The sequence below is a fragment of the Periplaneta americana genome, chromosome 10 (genome assembly GCF_040183065.1).
Source record: "Periplaneta americana isolate PAMFEO1 chromosome 10, P.americana_PAMFEO1_priV1, whole genome shotgun sequence".
NCBI classification, from domain to species: Eukaryota; Metazoa; Arthropoda; class Insecta; order Blattodea; family Blattidae; genus Periplaneta; species Periplaneta americana.
The window spans coordinates 144,253,618-144,272,956 of record NC_091126.1 but is presented as its reverse complement, the minus strand read 5'-3'; the positions used below and the strand labels follow the sequence as shown (position 1 = coordinate 144,272,956).

General features: G+C 37.3%; 1 protein-coding gene across 1 annotated transcript in view; it reads left to right on the top strand.

Moving 5' to 3' along the window:
* The first annotated feature begins 1,054 nt into the window (after positions 1–1,054).
* The window catches only part of LOC138708059 (RNA exonuclease 1 homolog), an 84,269-nt gene continuing 65,984 nt past the window's right edge, over positions 1,055–19,339 (top strand). The window contains exons 1-3 of the mRNA XM_069838187.1: positions 1,055–1,258; positions 10,224–11,795; positions 18,792–18,985. Coding sequence (XP_069694288.1) covers positions 1,159–1,258; positions 10,224–11,795; positions 18,792–18,985 — 1,866 coding nt within the window. The 5' untranslated portion in view covers positions 1,055–1,158. The remainder of the gene's footprint in view (positions 1,259–10,223; positions 11,796–18,791; positions 18,986–19,339) is intronic.

Below are 19,339 nucleotides of genomic sequence, written 5' to 3'. Positions count from 1 at the left end.
GCCAGGTTTATGGGCTTAACGTCATGAGCAAGCAGATGGTGCATTGCTGCTATAGACTTTGATGTGTAAAAGTAATAGAATAGGATATGTATGTATGTATGTATGTATGTATGTATGTATGTATGTATGTATGTATGTATGTATGTATGTATGTATGTATGTATGTATGTATGTATGTATGTATGTATGTATGTATGTATGTATGGTATGTATGGTATGTATGTATGTATGTATGTATGTATGGTATGTATGTATGTATGTATATATGTATGTATGTTGGTTGTGTGTGTATTTATGTAACTTAATATCGTTTTATTGGACCACCCCCAAGAGAAATTCCTGAGTGCACCAGTGAGTAACATTAGATAATAATACAAGCACATTTTAATCTGTAGTGTGTGATTTCAGAGAGAAGTATAAATAAAGCTACTTGTTTTCAGACGTGTCTGTATAAAATAAATATGTTTTAATAAAATAATATGACTGGACCCTACTTATGTCTGTTAACAAAACACTAGTCTTTATTTAAATTGAGACATTCGTGAATAGATAAGAAATAAAAATTAATACTGTATAATATATTAATTCACAGCTTTGACTTTCAAACAATATAAATTATGTCAGAAAGCATGAAAAACTTTTTTTATGATCCCTTAATATAGTTATTTGTTGTTGTTTAGTCAACTGTCCGAAACAGGTTCTGAACCTCAGAAGTGGCATCTATTATGAGGCAACTAGGACAGGAGATAATGGAGTAGGGTGGCCAGTTTCTTTATTTCTGTATATGTATTCAGTGCGGACAACCGTAGCGGAATGTAGTGGATTTTGGCTTCTCTGTATTTCTGGGGTTGGGCACACTGCTAATTGCTCAGCGCTGAGATTCGGAATAAACCGATACGCTGATACGTTTAGTGTTTAGCTCAACGAGCTAAAATCGTTGGTTTAGCTAGAAACTTAGCGGAATGTAGTGACATTTTAGCGGCGTTGTAGAGGATTCCATGTTTCTGTAGTTGGCACACTGGTATTTATAAGCGCACAGCGTTACAAATGGATGTAACTGTTTGGTATTATGTTGTGAGCTTAAACATTTTTTACAATGTTATGTATTACCGTTGTTATTATGATTAAAATTATGGGCGAGAATAATTTATAGCAAAAATGTTGCCGTCAACAGGATATTTTAAGACTATAAATTGCCCGTTTTACGACAGCGGACTATGCGAAAGACCGTACTGCCACTTCAGACATGTGAAAAGAGGTGGGTTTGGTTATATTACATTGGTAGTTTTTGGTTAAGTAATAATAGATGTACAATTGACACTTTGCTAACTTTCCGCAAGCACGTAGAAGTGGTAAATGGCCGGTACTTTTTGTTGTTGAGTCTGTAGCTGATAGGTTTGGTTAGTTTTATTTACAAAAGAAGTGATTCATTTTGAAGCACAACTTTTCCTTGATTTCACTCTATTATATAATTATGTTTGTATTTCGACGATTGTATGCTTTGAATTAACTCTTTGAGAGCCAGGTGGGGTATTTTGATGCCCCATTGCACATTTTTCAGTTGAAAGTATAGTAATGTTTATTGTTGTGTTATGGTTCTTCTGCAATGTGTTGCATGTACTTTCTGGTTTCATATTCCCCATGAAAGGAAGCCCCTGTCTCTGTTTTTCTTTATAAAATGAATTATTATTGATGGGGGTTGTCAAAATACTCCACATGGTCTTCTATGTTACCTATTATTATTTTCTTCTTTGCTACAAAAATATATAGGCCTATCATTATTGGTAGCATGTTTTATTTAAATTTAAATATTCGTTACATTCTCACACTGGTTTTGCATCTTAAGTCCATTGTTGAATCCAGTCAACTGTATTTGTAGCTCATAGGCAGCAACTAAAATGTAACATATGAGTCAAAATGATTTTGTAAAAATGTCAAAACGTAAAATTGGAAGTCTAAAAGTTCTGAATGTTCACTTACTGAAGAAGCGTCAGAAGTAATGGTGAATGAAAGTTCTTTAATTCTGAAACAGAAGATGTTACAGAAATGGTGGAAGAATTTGTTGATACAATTACCGCCAATGAAGAGCTTCATGATATACAAGTGAAAATGATGTAATGGATCAAGATTCAAGAGACAGCAGTGATGATGAATCATCTATGTTTCCAACAAAATGGAGAAAAATGGAAAAAGTCTCCATACCTACCTGTGCGTAGAAGTTGAGCTAACATAGTGTTAGATATGGTCCTGCTGATCATGTGAGACTAACAGGATTGAAAATATTTTTAAACAACTTTTTGATGCTGAAATTGTGGACACAATAATTATATACACAAATCAGAGAGGAGAAAGTCCTGTGCACAGTGTGTTATTTTTGTGTAGTATTCTGAGATTTGATGATGTCAACATGCGTGAAGAGAGGATAGCTATTGATAAAATAACTGCTTCTAGAGATATTTTCAATATTTTTTGTGAGATCCTGTCAGGAAAATTGCAATTTCCCTTTTGGTTTATATGATTACTGTAGCTTGAATTCTATTTCTAGCGTACAAAAGTTGCTTTCTTAAATTCTTCTAAAATCATTGCATAAATATTTATTACAGTTGTACTGCAAACTTAAAACATTAACAGTCACATTAGTAATTTTTTGTTTTATTGACCTGTAAAATGCTTTCAGAGGACATGAAAATAGATTGGGTAAGGTTTAAAGTATTTAGTTGTGCATCTTAAGCACTTGTAAATTAAATAAAATATTTATATCAATTGCTAGAATCTTTGTGGAGTCCAGTGCTTCAGGGATCAGCGAGTTATGGCTCGCAAGGCCACTGGCGCAAGTATACTAAAACTTGATGCTTATCTAAGCAAGAAATAAGAGAGCAGAAAGCTCACGCGAGTAAATAAAATATGTTTAGATTAAAAACAACCAAATTGTGTAAATAACGAATGGGGTGCCAAAACACCCCACATAGTCTTCAACATATTTTTCTATACCCAGGCCTCAAATGGTTGTGTTACAGTACAAAAAATAGGATAACAGTCAGATTTACGTCTGTTTATTGCAAATATTGCCACAGTGGACCATAAAGTATTCAATTTTGTAGTTAAGGGAGGGGTATGTTATCATGTCTTTTTATTTTTGGGGAAACTAGTGCTGAGGTAATTCCGGTGATTTCGGAAGTGAAAGTCTTTGAATTTATAAGCGATTTTTTTTTGTAGAGATGCAGTTGATTGTTGAATGAAAGCCTAAACTAACTAAACCTAGCCTGTTACAGATTCGTAAATGCAAGATGTATAAGCGGAGTAAAAAGAAACTACCTTAGCATTAGTTTAGCCTTATTTTTAATTATGTTGACAGTGAGTCTTTACGTAGCTGATGACATATTTTGCTATACTCTGTCTTCATGGAACTGGTGGCACAAAACTGACACTGTTCCAGACCTTGCCAGATTTCTGTAGTAGACCAATTTATGACAAAGCATAGCGTTTGAAAGTTTCCTGCTGTAACTTCTCACTGTCTAGAATTTCACAACTATGTTGACATAACTATAGTAGTTACATGTGTGTGCTACTTGAAATTGACATCTAATCTTGGAACAGACATAGTGCACCTGACATGTATATATCACTTTTGCGAGAAGAAATTGTTATTAATCTGTCTCAGCATTGAAACCTACATAACCATATCAGTTTATCACTGAAAATGAGGCTACTTGTCACTAATCAATTTCCTCATCAAACCCTACCTAACTTTATTACAGACAGTAGGGCCGCTTGTCACTAATTTTTCACATCAAACCCTATTAACCTTGTCATTTACAATGGGACTGCTTGTGACAAAGAGTGAGAAGGAGATGGATGTAGTAGAAAATTAAACTGTATTTTGGTGCCCAATTTTTTCCCAGTAAGAACGGCACAAATTAACGTCAGGCTTATTAATCTTGTGCTTGCTATTCCTTAAGAAAAGATTTGTTTCCATAATATTTCAATATTTCGTAATGTGACGGTGCAAATAGCTTCCTATGATAAATTGGTATTCAGTTTTTCTTTTGTCATTACTCATTAGAAGTGGTCTCATTAATAGTAGTCTGATTACATGTTTGTCTTTAATGTTTGGGTTACTAACCAGTAATAAATTTGATTCTGCTTGTACCAGCATTGCTAGATTTTAGAGTTACCAAGGAGGGACATCCTTTTTCCAGCATATACAGTAGAACCTCTATTATCTGAAAAATGTTTAGATAAACTTTATTTTGGAGTTTCAGAATTTTCTTAATATGCCACAGTTAGGATTTACGTTTACATAAGTTGGAACGCTCTTCCATTTGTACTCATAAATCCCAGATTTTACAGATGTGAATGATACCACTGGAATATGTAGTCACAGAGTTTAATCTGAAGATATTTCTTCACATTCCAGTGAAATAAGGAGATATTTGACATATCAGAAATTGTGGCTTGTCCCCTTCTCTGAGTGGATCCCTCAATTTTATTACTGTCCAATCAATTCAATCGATCAGTCAATCAATCAATCAAGTATCATGTACTGTGTTGACTCTGGACCAATTCCAGAATGTGCTTCAATTCTGTTCTGGACAATGTTAGGTTCTCCCAGTTACTAACATCTCGTTCCAGACATTCTTTTGTGATCTCATCTATCCATCTCTTGCATCAGAAGACAAAAGGAAGTAAACACCAAAGTATGGATTTTCAGGTTAGGGTTGATTCATAATAAATAGTATTTTATGCTTGTTTTGATGTTGGTACTTCCGAATTGCAGAGATGGATGCGTCACAGTCTAGTATATACAGTCACGAAGCTCAATATTTAGTAAATATGCATCCATAGATAGTTGCTAATCACTAATATCGCCGCATTACAGACAATGCGAAATAGTACCTGCACATTCTATTGTTCCTAGCACCCTCACAACTCAAGCTTCGTGACTCTATATACTAGACTGTGGTTGCATTTACATTTCGATATTCAAAGGAAATAAGCTCTGTGCAAAGTGGAACATTCATTTCACCATATTTCAAAATGGAGATTTTGGATTTAACGCTACTTCCTTCTGGCTTCTGAGGTGAGATCTACTCTATGCAAAGCGGACATTCATTTCGCCATATCTCAGAATGGAGATTTTGAACTTAGGCTACATCCTTCTGCCTTCTGAGGTAAAACCTACACCTTGGTTTTCTTGAAAGTCTTTTACTTTTAAATATTCTGGATTATACACGATCTTCTTAACACTTCTGCTGTCACCCATGTACACCTTGTTCTGCCCATTGTAACATTTTTGCAGTTATTATGTTTGTGATTGGAGCTTTATTTCATAATTCATGGATGCCACTTTTACTTCTAACTTGTCACTTACTTTCAGCCAGATGAAAGAGGACCAAAAATATTCCTTGATACATTATTCTGAAATACTGTGGATTTACGTTTTTCTAGCTTGGTTAGGCTCCATGTCGTCATTGCCACATATACGGTAATAGCAATAGATGGATTATTGTTGCATATATAATTCATTTGTTGACTTTTTAGAAATTTAATGAAAAATATTTTATGGACAGTATAGAGAAATTTATGTGCATTAGGAAATCTACGAGGTGCCATTTTAAAGCTCGTGACCTGACATATAGATGGAATTGAAAACGTGTCAACAATGCCGCCATTGTTACCAGCCATGTTACATTAGTTCAAGCACGAAAATTCATAATTTTCTGTTGACTACATTTTGTGTATCTAGTTTAAAGTTGCAGTTGGTGCACCGAACAGATTGACAAAAATGAAAAATAACAAAAATGAGTCCAACATAAATTAAAGGGTTCGAATGTGGATGCTACACTGAGGGAATTCGCTCCAGCATTTTCAACTGTGAACAATAGGCGATACTATTTAAACATGGTCAAGGTGGACATCCAGTAACAACAAGTGAAGAAATCTTAGAAAAAACCCATGTTATACTGTTAAATGACCATCAACTGAAAATCTGTGAAATTAGCTAGGTTATGCATATCTCAACTGAATGGGTGCACCACATCTTAGTCAATGTCTTGGGCATATCCAAGGTCTCTGGAAAGTGGATTGTACACCGGAACAAAAGTGTCCGATGTCAAATTTCGAGGGATTGTTGGCTTGTTTGGAGAAAAATACGCGCGAAATTTTAGGCTATTTGTGACCATTGATGAAACCTTTATCCACTACTACATACTAGGGACAAAACTGTAGTCGAAACAATGGAAGCACAGTGATTCTCCACCTCCAAAGAAAGCAAAAGCTGTTCAGTTGGTTGGGAAAGCCATGATATCCGTGTCCTTTGATTCTAAGGGGATAATCGTGGTTGACTATGTAGCGAAGGGGAGAACAATAATCAGAGAATATTATTCAAATCTCCTGTAGCAACTGAAAGGGAAAATTGGCGAGAAGAGGCAGAATATGGCAAAGAAAATAGTGTTTTTTCATCACAACAATGCACTTGTCCACACGTCTCCAATTGTGGTTGCTAAACTACATGAACTACAAGTCACACAGAGATTGTGTGCACTCGATGTGGGTCTCTGGCATTTCGTCAGCCCACGCGAGTTGTGTGGATATAAAGGGAAAAGTTGAGACGGTGTCGGGTGGAGTTCCCGGGTAGCTCAGTTGGTAAGTGCGCTGGTACTTTCAACCAGAGGTCCCGGGATCGATACCCTGCCCCGGAACAATTTTTCCCTTGAAATTATTCAAATCTGCTTTACAGGGAGCTTTACCTGAAAGACTAGATTTGCATAATATATACGTCACTGTGTACGTTAACAGAAAACCACAATTCCAAGTCACACAGAGATTGTGTGCACTCGATGTGGGTCTCTGGCATTTCGTCAGCCCACGTGAGTTCTGTGGATATAAAGGGAAAAGTTGAGACGGTGTCGGGTGGAGTTCCCGGGTAGCTCAGTTGGTAAGAGCGCTGGTACATACAACCAGAGGTCCCGGGATCGATACCCGCCCCCGGAACAATTTTTCCCTTGAAATTATTCAAATCTGCTTTACAGGGAGCTTTACCGGAAAGACTAGATTTGCATAATATATACGTCACTGTGTACGTTAACAGAAAACCACAATTCCAAGTCACACAGAGATTGTGTGCACTCGATGTGGGTCTCTGGCATTTCGTCAGCCCACGCGAGTTGTGTGGATATAAAGGGAAAAGTTGAGACGGTGTCGGGTGGAGTTCCCGGGTAGCTCAGTTGGTAAGTGCGCTGGTACTTTCAACCAGAGGTCCCGGGATCGATACCCTGCCCCGGAACAATTTTTCCCTTGAAATTATTCAAATCTGCTTTACAGGGAGCTTTACCTGAAAGACTACATTTGCATACATGAACTACAGTTCGAATTGTTGTCACAACCCCACTATTCACTAGATCTTGCACCCTATCCACCAGATCTTGCACCCTATTCACCAGATCTTGCGCCCTGAGAATTCTTAATTTTCCCAAAGCCGAAAACTCGCTTGGCTGGGAAGAAATTTTCATCAAATGAATATGTTATTACAGCAGCACAAGGCTTTTTTGCAGACCTTGAGGAATTCTGTGTACAAGGAGGGTATACTGGGTGTTCAGTTCAAAATGTGTAATGGCTCGCTGTATGTCGTCATGTGGCTATCCGATGAGCCTAGAGAATTCAATCTCCCTACACTTCCGCAAAGGTGTATTACCTAAATGCGAGAGAAGTTGCTTAGCAAGTACGGCGTTCATTCTGAAGATTACTTACCGATACGTACGGTAACGCCAGTAGTGGCAAGAATGTGAACTGTTTGGAAACACGTACTGAAGTGAATTTTTTTTTCTTACTGTCGGGATATGGGGGAGAGGGTTAAGACGATTACTTACGTATTTGTTGACATTAACTTGGACGGTCAACATGGACATGGAGCATTTTGATTTGTGTTGTGGAATGTTGCCGTACGCAATCGATGATAACAAATACCTTGCGTACGACTTGCCCTCGCAAAACACAGTTCGAAAGAGGTTATGGTAGCACACAGACTTTACAGACTGCCATCTGTTGCTACGACATTCAAGTTATACCGTACACGTTCTCAAGTTCAGATTGAACGCCTTGATTAATAGGCAACTTCTCTGACATAAAAGCTGAAACTCGCTTCAAATTGCTGACTCACAACAGTGACGTCATGACACACTTTGAAATGAACACCCAGTAGTAGCTTTGCAGTACTGGTGGACCAAGTGTGGGAATCTCAGAGGGAATTATGTTGAGGAATAAAGATTGTTTTAGAATAATGGTAGTTAAATTTTTATATCAAGCTATGAACTTTCCAAACAACCCTCATATTTGAGAAATTTTCTTTCTGTTAAATGTGAATTTTCAATTATATTATATCTTGTCTAATCCCGGACATCGTTTCCTTACAGAAATATTACGTTCTTAAACTTGTAACAACAAGGAGCCCCACCTTGCACATATTTGCACACACGCATACATGGGAGTTCTCCTTAATTTGTACAAGGAAACAGTACAACTCTCTTCCTTATCTAAAACTGAGTCTAAAACTCTTCTTAATATTTAGGTCTGTAGATTATTTCTCTGAAAAATTGACATTTAATTTCAGTAGTGTGAAAACACTGTGCAATGAAATTGCTAGCAAATGTGATGTGCAGAAGCAAGATAAGCTTGCTCTTGAAGAATTAAAAGCAGAAGTCCGAGGTTTATAAACCAAGGTGCACATATTGTTTTGTTTTCTAAATCTTTATTACACGAAGTGTCGTATTTTATCGCGAAATTTGCACCCTCGTATGTTTTGTGCACCCTAATTTCTTACGATTATTCTGGATTATAAGGGGCATTAAGAGCATCAAGGGAAATTCTTGGTTATTTCTTGCTCACGTTGAATTTCGTAGTGTCTGTTTTCACAAGTTAAAATTCTTTGAAATGTATAACAAGTAGAAACAATCTCAAAATGAATCAAGAGGCTACAGACACATGGTAAAGCCATCGAAAGAAAAAATGATCACCTTAAAGGTGTCTTCATACCAGCCATGTGGTACAGCTGTACTGAAATTTTACCACATACTATCTTTATGATGCTGTTTACTGTTTTCTCTCCCACGCCTTTAAAAAGGAACTAACCATGTTCTACCATTATCTGTTTCTAATTTTAAAAATGATAGAACTCACGAAACATACAAATACACTAATTTAACAACAAATAATTTTGCAGGTGCCCATGATGTGGAAAGAACATTGGCAAAGACTTGTCGAAGTGTGTGGCGACTCAGGATTTACGAGGTTTTGTAATTTTGTCAACGATATGATTTAGGAATATGTATTAGATGTCTTTCTCGTGTTAAATATTACTGTACCTGGTTAACATGTTACAGCCTGTTATTGACCTTCTTCAGAACTGGTTGTTGCTGGTCTTGGCGCCTTTTGTTTTGTTTCCTGTGGAGGTGTGTTTGTGTAGTGTAATGTGGAGTCAAAGAGTGTGTGTGTTCTGAAATTGAGTTGTGTGTTGAGAATTTCATTTGGATGTGTTTTTGTGTGTCTGTATATTTCAGAAGACACAGACTCTTTGACTCCACATTACACTACACAAACACACTCCCACAGGAAACAAAACAAAAGGCGCCAAAACCAGCAACAACCAGTTCTGAAGAAGGCCAATAACAGGCCAACACATGTTAATCAGGTACAGTAAAATTTAACACGTGAAAGACATATAATACATATTCCGAAGTGATATAGTGTGTAATCAAGATGTATATATGATATGATTTACTATATTTATATTCTTGTCTGTAAAACTTACTGAGGAAATAATTATTGTGAGTTTTCGTTAATCCATTTAAATCTTGAGTCCTGAATTTTGTAAGAGTTCTACAAAATTTTTTACAAATTGAAAATAAAAATCTTAACAGTGATCTGAATGCAGATCCATACCTTGCAGAGAGAGAGGGATACGATATTTTGTAGTCTTGGCAGTAGGAGGGGATAAGTGTTCAGCATTTATTTGATGACAGTGTTGAAGACCTGTTCTGGGAGTTATGATAAAGAAAATATCTGTTCCATTGTCGAATTCAAGATCAAACCTACATTCTTTCAGTGTGTAAACAGTTGCTTCACAATTGAGCTTCCTGATTGTCACTGAAGTGACTGACATGCTACAATTTCTGTATCTCAGTATTTGATTTGTAGCTTTTCTTACAGTCACTTATGCTGTGTTACAGATTCGTCTTCGGAAGTGGCAACAACTAGTATGACTCAATCTACTGATAGCCCTGTGCAAAAGGGAAGCGATGCTGGCACTAGTGACCCTACAGGCAGTGATATCCTACAAAAGCTAGTTTCTGAAGCTGTTAAAAAAGTGTTGCAGCATTCAGAAATATTAACAGTAGCAACATCTACTGCCTCAGATGTTGCGATTCCTCAGGAGCTTGTGAGCCAGGTTGTGGAGGAACTGAAACCGTCCACATCTGGAATTGGGATTGCATTGCCAGAACCTTCTGCACCTCGACCTCAAAAGGCATATTTGCCACCAACTGGAATTCCATCATACAAACCGACCCCCATATCAGAACTGAAAAAGCGCCACATTCCGGTGCCTTATACACCTTCCCCAGCACCGAGGGGAAGTTCTAAAATACAAGTCAAGAGGTCTAGCCCTTCTGATGATTTGTCGAAAATAAAACGAGTAAAATCTGATGTAGAGTGCAGTCTTAGTAGTCCTAAATCTGAAATTTCCTTGGATTACGGCCTTGACATTGACACCCAAGCAACATACAGTCCCATAGCCCTCCAGTATTCACCATCACATAATGGTTGGAACAATTCGAGTAAAGCACCATCTTACATACCAAGTTCGATAGAAACTCTTCCAAAATGCAGTAATGATTATGTTCCTTCTTCTCTTACTGTGGCAGATTCTGTTGACTACCAGTACTGCCCTACAGACAAGTCGAGATCAAGTGCAGAACCAAATTATGTGCCAGAAGGTTCAGGGGATAGCAGTCACGAATATACCCCTACAGTAAAATGTGACTTAGAAGAGGATGTCGTTGATATTGACCTTACAACCGAATTTGATATCTTAGAAGAGATTCTAAATGAAACCTCAATAGAATCTGATAAATTAAAGGAAAAGAATGAAAAAGAACATGTAACGAATGCTGGAAGTAGCAAGGAAGCTGGAATGAAACTTGATACTGCTAAACCAGACATTGAGATTGTTAAGCAAGTATCAAAAGATTCGAGCCATAGAAGTAAACATAAAGAGAGATCACGTTCATGTTCCCAGCCAGATACGGCAAAGAAGAAAGAGAGCAGTAGTAAACATAGTGAAAAGTTGAAGAGTAAGAAACATTCCAGTGATGAAAAGGACCACAACCCAAAGAAACATGATCGCAATAAACATTCAAGTTCCAGTATATCAGAGCATAGGAAGTCCTATGAAAAAACTAATAAATGTGAAAAAGGCGATCGAAGTGAAAGAAAAGAAAGTAGTGAAATTAGGAGTAAAAAGCATCACAAAGCCAGGGATGAGTCGAAAGGCAAGGAAACTGGCAAAGAACATCATGCTCGTAGTTCTGAGAGGCATTCTGAGAAACACTCTGATTCAAAGTCTCACAGCAAAGGAAAGGGACATACTAGTGAAAGCAGGTCTAAACGTGAAGACAAGGGTCATCGTCAGCATAGCAGTAAATCTTCATCAAAGGGACATCATCACAGCAGTAAATATAGTGAGAAGGAGCTTAAGAAATCATCCAGGCGAACCCAAAGTCAGGAGAGTGGAAAAGTTCCAGGTAAGCATTTTGTACTTTTGAAGAATTTCCACTTACTGTTGAATTTATTTAAAGGTACGGTCACACGTCGCTACTTTTGCAGCGATGCAGTACAAAAAACTGCGCAACTCTCTCGTATTGCGACGTGTGAACAACGGTACAACCTGAAAAGTAGCGGCTGCCGAACCTGCTGCTCGCTACTTTTTCATGCTGCGCACAACTTAAAAGTAGCGACGTGTGAACAGGGTTCTCAGGGTTGCAGCCGCAGCATTTTTGATATCAGTTTTGTTGAAACTTTTGCTGCGGTTGCGACCAGTGTTGCCACCCATATGTGCCAATGGTACTTTTATTGTTTGGATATATTTTAATGTTAGATGTGATGAAAATAAATTATTTGTAACAGTTATTAAATGCACAACACAGTCTGAGCATATTTGCTGACGATATAATTCACTTTTTTAATTTTCTGTAGTTTAGTTTCAAACAGGAGGGTTACCAACATTGATTACGTGAATATGCTGTTGGTTATCATTTAAGTATATAGGCGTTTTTAAAAGCTTTATAGTAAAAATAATGCCGATTTCTGATTACTAGTTAGGACAGAAAAGCAAATAATAGATAAGGAAGGTTTCGCATGAGTTTATTAATAATGCGAACATAACCACAAAATGTATATTGAGAAGTCAACACGGAGATGGAAACCTGCAGCATGACTGCGGCTGCAAAAGTAGCACCCTGTGTGTGAACAGACTCGCAACCTCCAGTTGCAACTTTTTCTGCACTTGGGTTGTGCAGCATGAAAAGTAGTGTGCAGCACGCTACTTTTGGCTTACGTGTGAACACGACACGCAACTTTTGCAGCTGCAGTACAAAAGTTGCGCAGCAAAAATAGTGACGTGTGACCGTAACCTTAAGATTTTTCTGGCTGGTAGATGTATTTATTTATATATTTAGTTATTTATTATTTGGCTAGTAACTTAAATTCATAATAAAATATTACACAATGCATACGAATTCATGAACGAACATATTGTTTGAAAATATGTGGTTATGACTTATTAAGAGGAATGTGCCATATTGTACCTCATTCGTGATAGCCGAGCTCAAACGAAATTTGGGGTTCCGAAATAAAAGGACCAAATTCTGTGTGTTCACCAGTAGAATGGTTTGCAACATGTAGCAGTAGAAAACTGTATATTGTCTAATCTTGTGCTTAAAATCACCTTCTTTGAGTATCAAATTCCTTTCATGAATATCAGGTGTGGCTGTAAAATAACTGGACTGATGCTCCAAAATTACTTACTGAGAAATTTACTCGATAGAGATGTTGTCACCTTCATTGCTCCCCTCCTCAATCCCTACACTGCTCTGTGTGAATTTTCCAATGTTGATAGCAGTGCTGCAGGTACTGCAACGGTGGGCCTCTGTTTACTTTGAATAGTTGGTATAAATAATAAGTAAATAATACTTAAACGATAAAGTTTTGCCCTGCCGTCAGTCGTATGATAGGGTCGGTTGTCTCATGGGTGAGGTGGTACAAAAGAAAACACTCAGCATAAATAATCAACTATCCGTTTACATTTATTAATTAACACTTCCGGTAATTGGAGAATGAACAAAAAGGATGCAGTAGAAATACAGCCACCTATAACTCCACCAATGCATCGAAACTGGCTTGCCACTAATCGTCACTCAACTGGCATTCACCAATACACACAATAGTAACACCATCTATACCCACAGATGATAAATATAAGTAACTTGCTAGACAAGTCCAAACTTGTCGGATGTGGCAGAAAGCACTAATACGAAACCAAACACAACCAATGTAAAATATACACTTGATGAATGCCAGCTTATTCGTTAAACAAACGTGAATTACCGAATACTCTGTATGAAATCAAATATACTTCTACTAATCAAAAGAAACATACAATTACTGATGTAGAAAAACCTGTTATGATCCCTGGCAGGCCAGTCTCGAAACCAAACAACAATGGTCTCTCTTCAACCTTCATGCCTCCGTTATCACACAGCACACCACACCACACCACACCACACTGCAGCTCGGCCACGCTTCTACATGTAGTAAGAGACAATCCCCGATCGAGCCCCGACTGGGTTATCCATGATCCCATGACAGATAGCCGCTAAACAAAAAACCCCTCAGCTCTCCACGGCTGTCACACAACCATACTCTTCGAGCATCCACCCCAGCGTCCCTCTCAGGAGAACTGACACTAATTAATAATTAATGTGAATAGGGCCAATGAAAATCTAAAGCCCATGTCACGTGATAACTTAAATTCGCTCCTTATACGTGAGAAGTAAGGGACCATGAATGGCGGAAAGAAAACAAACTATCTGTAAGGGAAGAAAGAGACCTAAAATGGCGAAATAGAAAGCCATCTATGAGAAGTGAGGGTAACTAACAACAAGAAAAATGACATAAATAAGGAAGAAAAAAGAAAAAGAAAGAAAGAAACACAGAGTGCCGAAACTAAAACGGCACAGTACTTTCTGAGAGCTTGTTCATAAGCTTCATCACTTTTGCCTTTACTCTATCTACAAACTCGAACCAGTGTCCTTTTAATGCAGATTTTATCTTAGGAAATAAAGAAGTCACGCTGGACTAGGTCCAGTGAGTATGATGGATATTCTAGTACTGGAATGTTTCACCACAGAGTCGTGCAGGCTGATCCATAGCTCAGCACTGTGAGTCCTAATGCATCAGCAGCCCAGCCGGTTCTTTGGGTGCCGGATACAAGGGATTTTACTGTATAAGTTCGAATGCTATATTTTTCTTTCATTTTACATGGAATTCGTTATCACCGAAAGTTAATGTTTTTCAGTACCATATTTTGAAGTTAACTCTTGCCAGTGCTAATTTTATATCTGAAATTAATTGTAAGAGGTTGTAGTGAGTTCGTATTTGTGATGACTTGGAAAGATTGCCCTCTTTAGAAGATGTTGAACTCTTTCCATGGTTCATCCTCCTTAAATGACTGCTTTGTCTTTATTAATATGAAGTCGGCTCCTGAAATCCTTATCCAGCAAAGAGTGCTAATTTTGATAGGCACAGTTTTGAGAAATCTGTCACACTCCTTGAAAAAGTCACAAAAAATCATCAGGCATCATTGTGACTACATTAAAAAATTGAACAAGTTTAGCCTTTCTGACCATTGTCGCAACTTCTTCCTTTTCACAATAATGCAGAAGTCCATGTCACACAGCAAATATAAGTGACCAGACAGCAAAAATTTTAAGTCAGTCATATCAAAGTATTTCTTTGCTGTAGCAAAAATCAACACTATCAGAATCATATGTTTTGACCGATGCAGTTATCACACCATATTTGCACTTTCTTCTTTGTTATGATACCAGCTATGTTATGATAGATCACTTTCAAGAGATATGATGCCAGATGCAAATAAAATTTTGTCCGGTGTCCTTAACATGGAGGCACAAGTTGTAGTTTGAGAGTTGCCGGCTGTAGAACATGTTTGAGTCCACACACCTGTGGAGTAACGGTCAACGCGTTTGGCTGCGAAACCAGGTGGCCCGGGTTCGAATCCCGGTCGGGACAAGTTGAGGTTTTTTCCGGGGTTTTCCCTCAACCCAATACGAGCAAATGCTGGGTAACTTTCGGTGCTGGACCCCGGACTCATTTCACCGGCATTATCACCTTCATTTCATTCAGACACTAAATAACCTAGATGTTGATACAGCGTCGTAAAATAATCCAATAAAATAAATAAACAAACATGTTTGATTGAGTCAGTGTAGGAGTGAAAATCACTCGTTGCATATCCTTACACAAAGTGTAAGTTGCACTTGAGGGCTTTCGTGACTCAGCATTGTCCTCTTGTAGTCCTTTCATAGCTCTCTCAACTTTTCTGAGCTGCAATTCCTTTTGTGAAATTACCTTGAATTTTTCGGACTCATATGATATAGTAATTGTGTTTGTAGTAGATCACAGGTCGTGCATGTATCAGCTCATGGACGATGGAATAAAAGTTTAGGAAATGACTTTTTTGAAAACTTTCCAATAAAAGCTTTAGTCAATGTTAGCATCAGCTCTTATAAAAGCACAATACATTCTATTAATGTTTAAATCAGGACTCAAGTATAACTTGGTTGATTTGTGTCGCGAGTAGTGACTTTCTACGATTGAAATGTACTGATGTGAGCCTTCATGAGATCTTTATCCTGTTCAGTGTATTTCATCTTGTGAGTGTGCAATTTTGGGTTTTGTCGTCAGCAATTTTGGAACACAACATCCCCTCTATTCTTCTTCTCGATCAGAGTGTAAACACGCCTAGCATACAGGCCCAACATGTCTTTAAACAATTTACTGCACACCTGGACATCATCTTGATTGGAAGATAAGCAATAGGTGACAGAAATTTGTCTCTTACTCAATGTGGGATCGTCTATTTTTGCATAGTATTCTTTGCTTAATATTGACTATGTTTATTAAACCAAATAGAAAGTTATCTTGATCATCCACTGGCTGCTTCTAAAAGTCTATATGGAGTTCACGGATCTTGGCATCAGTGACATCATGACACCTGTATTGGCATTTGCAAGCAGCCTGTACAAAGAAAATAACGAAATAAATGTCGTACCTATGTACAAAAACGAAGAAGGACTATGAACTTGATATTGTCGAGATGATGATTAAACAAAAGTAATGATACAGTAGAAGCTCATAAGTTCGACAGAAAACAAGTTCGACATCCCAAGTTCGACTGCTTACGTAGGAGAATTAGACACATCCCTATACAGATGCTCAGAAATGAATGGGAATTGGTCCTGTGTCTTGTAGTGATACTTTTGTTAAAGGAAAACAATATTTTATTGATTAGGACATCCATATTTAATCACTGATTTTAAATTAACGAACTCTTCTTTCTCTATTTGAGAATTGTGCCGTTTGGGAGACAGAACTGTCGAAACCCTCTGTGGTACTAGAAGTGCATACTCAAGTCTTGGGGAGGGCAGGAATGCAAGTACAGTACTGTATTCGTTGATGGATAACCAATAAGAATTTGTATTCATTTCACCTGCCACACCCACTACCCTTATTGGACTGAACTTTCAATTCTATTCAGTCGAACTTAGGAGAGTCCACTGTATACCATTCTGATTGGAATAGGTTTCGGAGACATTTAGGACACTTGAATCACGCTGTTTACTGTCACAGTGGAACAGGTTGGACTCGTCAGCGAATGGTGACTTACTACCTTCCCTATGCTGTACCTCGTGGACTTGACACATCTGCCATCTTACATCAAGCATTGGAACGAATCGAGGACATCTACTACTGACTTGGCACTGTTTCCACACTATTGACACGCATGCTAACTATTTTTCCACAAGACGAAAAATCGATTTTTTCTTACTTACAACCTTTCCCATGTCAGCGCCTCAATTATCCTACTTTGGTGACATAAAAGTCGTCCATTGCAGAGCTTCCTCCACCAATGCCCTTATTCCTTGTTGCACCATGCCAGGAGCCACCAAATTCTGTGATCACTGTAATGTGGTCGAGATAATCGTGCTGATAACCTATGTTGTCCTAAATGCTATGTAATAAGGTGACTTGCAATCAATCAATCATGTTTATTTGTCAAAATTACAATATCGTAATTATAGACAATGGTCAATAAAACAAACAGGTTAAAATTCCATGTTCATATGGCTGTCACAAAATTCATTTGTACAATAAAAAGGATTATCTAAAAGCGATTTTTTAAAAACAACTTTAAATCTAAATAAGCTGACTGAGTGGGCATTCTTAGGCAGTCTGTTAAACATATCTAAAGAAATAACACTGAACCATTTCTTGGTCTTTGTCAACCTAACTGTAGGTGTTACAATATAATGATTATTTATAGTACAATATTTGTGTAGCTGGGATTGAGGAGCATGACTAGTTAAATTAATCTTGATATAGACTAAACAGTCATAAATATATTGGTTAATTACAGTAAGAATATTAGCTTTACGAAATGAAGTTCGATAATGAGCATTAAAAGATGAATTAGTAATAATACATAATGCTTTTTTCTGCAAGATTAGAACACTATTGACATTAGCACCGTTACCCACAAACGAATACCATAATGAAATACACTGCAAAAAATGCATAATGTGCCTGTTTCAAATATCTACTAGATACAAGAGCCTTTAATTTACACAAAAGATAAAGTACACGAGATAACCTTTTGCACACAATCGCAATGTAACCCGCCCAAGTAAGTTTTGAATCTAATGTAATGCCAAGAAGTTTAACTTCTAAAATCATTTCATCAGGAACATGATTTAATGAAAATAGTATCCGCTGTAAATTACTGTACAACATTAAAAAATATTTAATATATTAATTTACTGTATAAAAATTCTGTATTTAAAATAATTTCAAGGAAAAATTGTTCCGGGACCGGGTATCGATCCCGGGACTCTTCCCTTAGCGCACGAATGCTCTACCGACTGAGCTACCCCAGGAACCATACACGAAACCGTCACAATTTTTCCTTTGTATCCACACAACTCAAGTGAGCTGACAAGACGCCAGAACTCAACTATGAGTGCACACAATACTCTGTGTGACTTAAATTGTGGCTTTCTGTTAACGTATCACAGTAACGAATGTATTATGCAAATCTGGCTTTCAGGTGGCTTTCAAGGAAAAATTTTTCCTTGGAATTATTCAAACCTGCTTTACAGGGAGCTATCACCTGAAAGCCAGATTTGCATAATCTTTATTTAGAATTAGCATCATTACAAAAACACGTGTGAAAATACAGTAGTTTCATTTTGTCATTTTCCAAATAGTAAACACTTCTCAATACTGGACACTTTTTAATTTCCGGTAGGTGTCTGCTGTTGAGAAGTTTCACTGTAATATATAGGTCTATCTGAATAATGACAATTGAATTATTTTCGTCAGTATACTGCTTTTTTTTTTTTTTTAGTGAAATTAACAAGTTCAGTTTTATGTACAAATTTCAGGTAGTACTCATTCCTCGAATGGTACATCAGAAGAGCAAAACAGCAGCAGTGATGTTGATACAGCAGATGTCTCTATACAGGAATTAGTTACTATTACAGTAACTGATTCAGGATCGGAAACAGATGAAGACACCATTACTAAGGAATGCTACAAAATATTCCAGGAATATGAGCCACAGCAGAGTCAGCATAAGGTATTTATTTAGGGTCATTTTTCATTGAACTTAATATTGTACACCTAGTGATAGTGAATAATTAAGGCTGGTTCACAATAAACCAGAAATGAGAATCGGAACAAAAACGAAAACAGTAAAATTGTTAAAATGTGTACATTTAAATGTGAGCATTCACAATTAACGAAAAGCTTGCCGGAGCCCTGGATCTGGAACGGAGAGTTGGCCAAGTTTCAACTTTGGCGTTCACGTTTCCGATCACAGCCCACTAGATTCATTCTATTGCCACCTAAAAGCTATTTTGTCGTCGTATATTTTGTAGCAAGAAGACCGTGACATAACTATGCATTATTTTGTTCTGTGCTGTGCATCATG